At 48.3% G+C, this 9,107-nt stretch overlaps 1 protein-coding gene across 2 annotated transcripts; it reads right to left on the bottom strand.

Moving 5' to 3' along the window:
- Window positions 1–804: 804 nt before the first annotated feature.
- On the bottom strand, window positions 805–8,903 carry LOC116642309 (keratin, type II cytoskeletal 2 oral-like). 2 transcript variants are annotated; one of them, XM_032420610.1, is made up of 10 exons: window positions 8,813–8,903; window positions 8,651–8,782; window positions 8,298–8,527; window positions 6,974–7,194; window positions 5,517–5,577; window positions 4,748–4,843; window positions 3,991–4,155; window positions 3,764–3,889; window positions 2,909–3,129; window positions 1,545–1,587 (listed from the first exon to the last, which is right to left on the bottom strand). In XM_032420610.1, the coding sequence occupies exons 1-10, from the start codon at window positions 8,901–8,903 to the stop codon at window positions 1,545–1,547; spliced, it is 1,386 nt and encodes a 461-aa protein (XP_032276501.1). The 2 variants fall into 2 exon arrangements, with proteins under 2 accessions (XP_032276500.1, XP_032276501.1); XM_032420609.1 differs by adding an exon at window positions 805–1,133 and having other exon boundaries at window positions 1,553–1,587; window positions 8,298–8,903.
- Window positions 8,904–9,107: the final 204 nt, after the last annotated feature.

Raw genomic sequence — 9,107 nt, 5'->3', positions numbered from 1 at the left:
ATCAAAAACAAATGATGTAATGTATGGTGATTAACATAACACAATAAAATAAAATTTAAAAAATAAATAAATAAATAGTCTTGGACAGACCTACCACAAGAACCCAGCCAAATGGGTAAAGGAGAAGCCAAAACTATTGAGTAACCTTTATACCCACCACTGAACTTCTGGAAGACCACCACCCGCACCTGATTTCTCTCCATTCTTGGACCTCAGTTTATTCTACGGCCCCTTGAATGAAAGCCAAACACCAGAATGTGAAATTCAGTGCAATTTATTGAGAAAAGAAAGTGCAACATAATCATCACCAGAGGATCCACAGCTGGGGGAATTAAAGAGGCAGAGGTAAGTCAGGACATGATGCCCAGATGTGGGGAGGGCACCCTGAGAACCAACAGTCTGGAGAACTTGACCATTCACCCTCTAGCATCCTCAGCGGGGCTGAAACATACCTGCTTCAGACTATCAACTCCCAGTGAGAGAGGGAGATGGGCCAGGGTGGGAACAGGCCAGGCTGGGAAGGCCCACAGTACTTTGGGCTCAGGTATTGCTACCATCGTCAGGGGCATCATCATCTGGGATAAGCAGCTGGACCTCCCTGGCCTACGAGAGATCTTGGGGATGGAGGAGCCAAGAAGTTCAGCCCCTTTTCCAGGGAACTTGAAGAAAAGCAAGGTTGAGGTTGGCATTTGTCAATGCCAAGCAGAGTGGGAAGTGCTGTGGGCAGGCTGAGAGGGATGCAGATGGGCATGGACACTTAACCTCAGAGGATCACTTGGAGCAGAGCTGGCTCGAGCTGGTGGTCTAGGAGAAGCGGATGCCGGTGCTGCCTCTACTGCCAGACTTATAGCTGCTGCCTCCCGAGGTCTGGATGCTGCCAGAGCTGGAGCCAATTCCACTCTGACTCACAGAGCTGCTGCCTCGGCTGCTGAGCCTGCCCCCACTGCTGCCACTCTGGTAGCCCCCACTGCTGCCGCTGCTGACCCCATAGCTGCTGCTGCTGCTGCTGCTGCTGACCCCTCCGTGGCCACCACTGCCACCCCTGTAGCCACCGCTGCTGCTGCCGCCGACGACGACCCCTCCACGGCTTCCCCCAGAGCCGCTGCTTGTGCTGGTGACATTGCTGACCACCGCTGTGGAGAACAGGCACTCAATTCAGGCAAAGGCTTTGGTCTGGATCACAACTCTACCCTGCTTGGCTGTGCAAATTTGAGAAAGATGCTCGACTTCTCTGAGGCTTCAGCTGGTAAATGACAAGAGTGAGCCTGGCCCTCTGGTGTCCCCCAAGAACAAGAGCCAGCAGCATCCACAGAAATTTCTGGTTCTCCAACCTAGGGAACTCCCCAAGACCACAGGCATTTTAGCTTTGGCCTTAGAGTTTCCCTGCTTATGCTAGTGGGGGAGTGTGTGGCCATGGCCTGAGACCCTAGCACTGTTTGGGGGCCTGGCCTCCTTGCATGGGTCAAGCTCTCCTGCTGTAGGTCAGGCAGTGAGGATGTTTCTGGTCACCCTTTTTGCAACCCAGGGAGAAAGTTTTTGAAGGGCTACTTACAAATGCTCACAGCGCTCTGACACTCTCCGGACATCCTAAAAAGGAAGAGAAGGAAACGTGGATTATTTCAGCCATGAGTCATTAGCCACAAAGCTGAGGGTCCATAACCTTGGGAGCCACACCCCCGTATTTGCCCTACTAGGGGTAAAGCCCCTGGGGAAGAAAGGTTATTCCAAGTGTCTATCTCCATGACCCCATCTCCCCAGGAAAAGAGGTTACTTTGGGGGATTTGAAGTGTTCAGGAGCTTCACCAGTCACCCTCCATCTCTCCATCTGCCCATCCTCTTTCTTTTAGTTTCCAGAGCATCTGTTCCAAGCCAACTGCTCAACACCCAACTCCCAGTTGGTTAGCCCTTCGGTGGTTCAGATGGGTAAAATGTGAGACAGGCTGACACTCAACACATGATGAGTTTGAAAATGTCCTGCCCACACAACCCATCTTCCTATGCCTCGTTCTTGTTCATGGAGCAGGCATGTCCACATATCTGAACAGACATGGAGCATGTCTGCTCACCTTGCCAATGTGGGCCCCACTGTTGTCAACCACTCCATCTTTATCCCACAATTCCCAGTACATATAGCATGATCATCATTCCCACTCCTTTTCATAGAGACTTATAAAAAATCCTAATGTTTCCTTCGCACACCTGAGTTCTGCTTCCTCCATCAGATTGGGAGCTGCCTGAGGACAGAGGCTCAATGCAGGATGCATGGAGCAGCTAGTCAGCAGAAAGATTTCTCAATCCTTAACAGTCCTTTGGCATTTGATATCCCCTCACTAAACCCTTATCTGCTACTTGATACTGTGCTCTTTTTCCAGAGTATGTGTGCATCAGCCACTTTCCCTATGGACTCAGCCTCAGAGATGGAGGGCTGCAGGACTGTCTATACTGTGCTGTCCAATATGGTAACTACTAGCCACATGAAGCTAGCTAAATTTATTAAAATTAAATTAAGTGTAAAACTCAGTTCCTCAGTTGCACTAGTCACATTTCAAGTACTCAAGTGACTAAGAGCTACTGTATTGGACAGCACGTAGAACATTTCTGTCATCTCAGAAAGTTCAGTGGACAGCACTATAGCTTTTTTTATAACCCCAAAGCACTTTTCCTTACTCTTACTCATAAGGAGGATCAACAGAGCTATGTAATACAACATTGTTGACCACAGTAAATCAGAGAATTGGATGATCTCGATTGACAAAAAAATGGGGGTGCTTGAATCCTAAATTCTGTCCTTCAGGAGATTCCTTACCCGTTGTCTGGGTTGTCCTCTCCAATCATCTTGCTTTCTTTCTTTTTTGTCAAAGGTACTCTAAAATCCTATCTGGAGAATGCTGACCCCACAGCACCTCACCTGCACTCCTCGCCCTCCAGCAGCTTGTGATAGGTGGCAATTTCCACGTCCAGGGCCAGCTTCACGTTCATCAACTCCTGGTACTCTTTCAGCAGCCGGGCCAGGTCATCCTTGGCCTTCTGTAGAGCAGTCTGCAAACCTTGGAGCTTGGCATTGGCATCCTTGAGGGCCATCTCCCCACGCTGCTCAGCTTCAGCAATGGCCGCCTGCAGGTTTGCATTCTAGGGCAGGGAGAGGTAGGAAACCAATTAGCATAGTGACCAAGAAACAAACAGCTGATCTTTCCTGAAAGTTCTCCTCCCCATTCCACATCCCTCCACCCCCACCTTAGAAATGGCAATGGTACATGCCCAGAAAATAAAAGTCCATTTTACAATTGGTCAATTTATCTTTGGCCCATTGAAATTAACTCATGTTTCATCAAGAAAAGGAACACTGATTTGCTGGTAAAGGTAGTAGTGGTCTAGTAACTGGTTCTTTTTTGCAAGACTTTAAACACTCCCTTGCCTAATTAATCACTTTATTCCAGTGATACAAATTAGCCATTGAGGTTATGTGAAGTGCATGATAAATAGTTCACTGAAGGCAGATCCTACTGAAACTGAGTGTTTAAGGCCCTCCCTACAGTTGCAAGATTTGCTGGGAAAGCCAGAATAAGCAACCATCTCTCCTTAGGAAGCTTTCCAAGAAGCTCAGATCTGAGAAGGAATCTCTGGAGAATGGACTCTCCCAGCTATCCCACATGTGACACCATGAAAGGACTTAGAAAGCATGTGGCAGAGGCACAGTTGTTGCTTCTCTTTCTCTCCAGGGCCCAGAAGACCCCTAGGATCTCTCCGTTAGGTCCAGACCCACCTGCTTCTTAACATTCTCAATCTCGGCCCGCAGCCTCTGGATCACCCTGTTGAGCTCCATGATCTCATTCTTAGTGTTCTTCAGGTCATCCCCATGCCTGCCAGCAGTGGTCTGCAGTTCCCCAAGCTGACAGAGGAGAAACCAATCAACATGGTTTTGCAGTGTTAGAACATTCTTGGTCAGCAAGACCTAAACCTAGAGTATGGGGGCAAGGAGAAGGCTCCCACCTTGGTCTGGTACAATGCCTCAGCTTCTGCCTTACTCCTCTGGGCGATGTCCTCATACTGGGCCTTGACCTCGGCAATGATGCTGTCCAGGTCCAGGCAGCGGTTGTTGTCCATGGATAGGACCACAGACGTATCACTGACATGACTCTGCATCTGAGACAGCTCCTATGGGGAACATGGATGTTCATTTTCATGACCATCCCTTGGCCCCAGAAGATGCTGGGAATGAAGAAGTCTAAGAATCTTCTGCCAGCGGAGATATCCCAATAATGGGGCCAGGAATGGGACAGTTAGAAAAATAAGCTTGCATTTCAGGCCTGGCTATAGCCTAAAGGATCCCAAACAACAAAGTTAAAGGAAAAAGTAAATGTGCAAATATAATCAGGTTGTCAGCCTGAGAGTATCAGCCAGTGAGCGCGACTGTGTGGGTTTCCATGGGACTACAGTAGGGAGGAGTACTGGGAAGGAGCTAGCTACGATACTGGTATAGGAGCCAGAGGGAAGGTGTAGAACAAAATGGATGAGGACAGAGGGGAAAACAAAGAAGACAGAAAAGTACCCTGGCCGTATGGCCCAGGGATACAGCCTCGGAGAGCTAAGTTAGCATTTCCTAGGTGGGACATAGCTGAGTTCAGAACACCAGCTGATGCTGGTTTGGGGAGTGTTCTTCCACTTGACTATCCCCTAAAGTCCTACTTGGGAAGCATGCAGACAAGAAGGCTCTGGAGCTTGGCAAACCAAGGAATCAAGGAATCACCATCTCATAGAGGGTCCTCAAGAAATTCAGTTCATCTGTCAGGCTGTCCACCTTGCCCTGCAGCTCCACCTTGTTCATGTATGCTGCATCCACGTCCTACAGGGTGCAAAGGCAGGAAATTAGAAACCCAAAAGAATGACCCACTGTCCCCCAACCACCCACAGCTCTTTCCTAAGCCTTCGTCTCTCCTCTTTGTCCTTCCCCTGTCCTCCTCCTAATTTTCACTCCTCACTTTCCCTTCTAAAAGAAAATCAAAGTGATTTTCTTCCCTTTAGTTGCCTTGACCAATTAAACCCCAATCCTTTAACAAAATATAAACCATATTAGCCAGGCATTGGAGTAAGGGTAAAAAAAATCACATTTATCTAACATGTGACTTTGGGGTTTGGGTACTATATAACCAACCTTCTGAATAGAAATGAGGATATTCTTCTCCCTACCTCATCTTTATGATGACTGGTTAAGTAAGCTGCAAGTATTGGATGATTGTTATTATTAATAACATCCAGGGTACACTTGTAGGCTGAAAACCTTGATCAATGCTACACATAAAACCTTCATTATTAGTTCGCATTACTAATCAATTCATTAATCATAGTAACATTGTAAGATGTCTTCCTCACCAATAATGTATTTAGAGCAGCTTCCTTCATTTCCAAAAATGTAGGGAGAAATGTAAACCCCACACAGAGCATAGAGTCCCTATGCCCCAGAGCAGCTGACTCCATGGGGTTAGTGCCCAGAAATAGAACCTTCCCAGCTCTCTTACCTTCTTGAGCCCCACAAACTCATTCTCAGCTGCATTGCGCTTATTAATCTCATCTTCATACCTGGGACAGAAAGAAGCACACATTTGGACAGTGACATTTCAGAAGTTAAAAAAAAAAAAAATGAGGATTCCCAAACACTCATGCAGAATCCCCTCACCCAGAGACAGGACCAGCTTCATGGGCATGTGACCCATGCAGTTACACAGGGCCCTGGGTAGAGAAGGTCCTCACATTCACTCAGTCTACTGCTCTGCTGGTGCCATCTTAAAATTCTTAATAATTTTTTAACAAGGGCCCTGCATTTTCATTTTGCACTGAGCTGCCAGAATTATGTAGCCAGTCTGGCTTAGAGGTCTTTCAGAGCTCAGGCCACTGCCTCACTCTTCTCTCCCCACGTCCCAGTGACAGGCTGAAGTATGGGTAGGCAAGGTGGGAGAAGACTTCAAGGAGCCTGACTACTTGCCTGGCTCTGATAGACATCACAAAGTGCAGCATGTGTATATGAGACCCAGAGAGGTATTTGCTCAGACCGGGTTTTCTGCCTCCGTTCTGTTTCTCTTTCCATTAATTAGAGTTGCTTCAGAATTTGGGTTAAGAAGAAACTCATGTCTTCTGAATGCATCAAGGTTATGAGATTCCTGCTTATTAATGACTATAATCTCCCACCAAGGGTCTAGATCTCATGAAGACTGAAAAATGGAATGGTTCCAGGAGAAGAGGTTTCTGAGCAATGTCAATCTGAGTTGCCTCTCTGAGCTCAGCACAGAGCCTGGGTGCCCACCAGGTTTATGCAGTTGGACCAGAATGGGGCCTCCCCAGAGCAGGTGTGCCCACCCCTGCGTGTTCTGACCCTGGGGATATCTGGAGCTCCCTCCCCACTTCAAGAGGCTCAATTTGCCTCTCACAGACCTCAGAGTGTATCAACTACAACCCCAAACATGCAGAAGAAGGCAGATTGATGCTCCAGAGACAGGGTATTGGGCACATTGAAAGAGTGCTTTACAAAGTGTGGCCCTAGACCATCTGCTAGGAACTCCTGGCAACTATGGGGCACTCAGATTCCTGGGACCTGCCCCACACCTACGAATTCAGAATATCCAGGACCAGAGCACAGGAATATGCATTTCTGACAAGCTTCCAAAGTGATTCCTATGTATAGTAAGTGTGGAGGGCAGGCTCTCCATCCCAAAGGGCTTTTAACTCTGGGTAGATTCTCTCATCCACCTAGGCTAGTGTAGGAGGGGATCCCTGTAGCCTGAGAAATCTGTCATAATCAGCCACCTTGAAGTCTCAATCCCCACCCTCTCACCCCCTTCCGCTTGATCATGCCTCACTCAACAAGTCCATCCAAGAGTATTGACTGAAGGTACAGTCTGGAACAGTTAAAATCTCAAGTTGGGGCTACACCTCCCTGCTAATCCCCCAGAAGAGGAAACTCCCCAGTTGAGGCCCTCACTTCTTTTTGAAGTCTTCCACAAGGTCCTGCATGTTCTTCAGCTCTCCTTCCAGGTTCCTTCTCTCCCCCAGAGCCAAATCCAACTGCCTGCGCAGGAAGCTAATGTAGGATTCAAAGAAAGGCTCCAAGTTGTTGGGTCCTGAGCCAGATCCTGTGGTCTGCTGCTGGAGCAGCTTCCACTTGGTCTCCAGGACTTTGTTCTGCTGTTCCAGGAACCGCACCTGTATCAGGTAAAAAAGAAAAGGAATCAGCCTCTTGAGTTGGGCAAGTGGGGCCACACATCCCAAAGAGTGGAAATGTGGAAATGAACCCAGTTCTCCAATCTGCAATAGCCTCTGGGTTGTTTGTTTGTTTTTTTTTAACTGAAAAGAATGAGAATTTAGACAAGGGAGAGCTATAATGTGTTGTTTATACCTACTATTTTCACTTATTCTATCTCATTTAATCCTCACAATCACCTATTAAGGAGGTGTTATTATCCCCTTTGTGGATAAGGAAATGGAGTCTCAAACAATTTAAGTTGCCCAAACTGACCTGGCTACTAAGTGACCAAGCTAAGAGTCACAGCCATCACTGTCCTAGTCTATGCGGATCCTTCAGAACACAAGTACAGGAGATCAGCATAAATAAAGTTATTTATAATTATTTTTTAAGTGAAAATTTTACCTTTACCTTCCTACAGGCAGTGAAAATAGTCAACAGGGTCTAAATTTTCCTAGGTTGTTTCACATTTTCCCTAGTTGTTTCCCCTTTCAGTTACTCAGCTTATAGCTCACCTGGGTTTAACTTCAAACCCCAGGCTCATTCCCCCAGACCCAGCACACCCTTCCCTGCCCCAGCATAGACAGCTCAAATTAATATTGGCTAAAACACAGCACCATTCAGAAGGTAAATCAGTTGCCGACACTCATCACTGAGAGGCAGTCCCAAGATTCTTACTAATGCAAGTTTGATTACCAGCTAGTTTAGATTATCAAGAAGTTGTTTTTCAAGAGAAATTGAATGTTAGCTATAATAATTTCATGGCTAATGCCCTGTTCTTCAAAGGAGAACAAGCATGTTTGGACCCTCACTTCATTTGCCCTAGTCCTATCCCTAGAAGGAAATCAAGAGCTAGAATCCTTTCCCTGTTTCACAGCTGGGAAAAATAGGACCTTAAGAGCAAAAAAGGCATGCCTGCTATCCTGAAGGCAGAACCAAAGCAGAACCAGGACAAGAAGCCAATACCCCTGCCTATAAGCCTGGCAGATCCCACTGGCATCGTCATATGCCAACACCCTGGGCAGCCAAAATCTCCCATGGCACCTCTGAGCTTTACCCTCACCTTGTCGATGAAGGAGGCGAACTTGTTGTTGAGGGTCTTGATCTGCTCCCGCTCCTCGGTCTTTACTTGCCCAATCTGGGGGTCGATCTCCACATTGAGGGGCTGCAGGAGGCTCTGGTTGACAGTCACTTCCTGGATTCCCCCAGGGAAACCACCAGGACCAAAGCCACCAGGCCCACCAAAACCATGGGGCCCACCAAAGCCACCAGCTCCACCAAAGCCACCAGCCCCTCCAAAGCCACCAGCTCCACCAAAGCCACCAGCTCCTCTAAAGCCACCTCCCATTCCTCTGCCACCACCAAAGCCACCACCAAAGCCACCTCCATAGCCACCCCCAAAGCCACTGCCACAGCTGCCACGCCCTCCCCTAAAGCCACCAGCCCGGGAGCCACCAGCCACGCTGATGGAGATGCTCTTGTTGCCACCCAGGCTGTAGAGGCTGCGACTGCCAAAGCCGCCCGCTCCACCCCGGAACCCACAGGCCCCTCCGCCGGCTCCCCCGGAGCGGGCCACACAGCTCATCCTGCTGCTGCCGGAGACCACGGCGGAGCGGCCGGAGAAGCCCTGGCTGCCGCCACCAGCTGTCTTGCAGACTTGTCTGTTCATGGTGAGAGAGCTTGGAGGTCAGCTAGCAATCACTTAGCAAGAGCTGAGAGGGGTGAAGGCAGAGGATGGGGACAAAGAGGAGGCTGGCCTTTATATACCAAGGAGCTAGGCTTGGCATAAGGAAAGGCAAGCAATTAGCTGAGAGTCATCTTGGGTTTGGTTTGCCTCCCAGGCAATAAGTTACTTCTAGACTTGCAACACACC

The sequence above is a fragment of the Phoca vitulina genome, unplaced genomic scaffold, assembly GCF_004348235.1.
Source record: "Phoca vitulina isolate PV1807 unplaced genomic scaffold, GSC_HSeal_1.0 scaffold23, whole genome shotgun sequence".
Taxonomy (NCBI): Eukaryota; Metazoa; Chordata; class Mammalia; order Carnivora; family Phocidae; genus Phoca; species Phoca vitulina.
The sequence above is the reverse complement of the archived record's forward strand: the minus strand, read 5'-3'. Positions and strand labels throughout refer to the sequence as shown.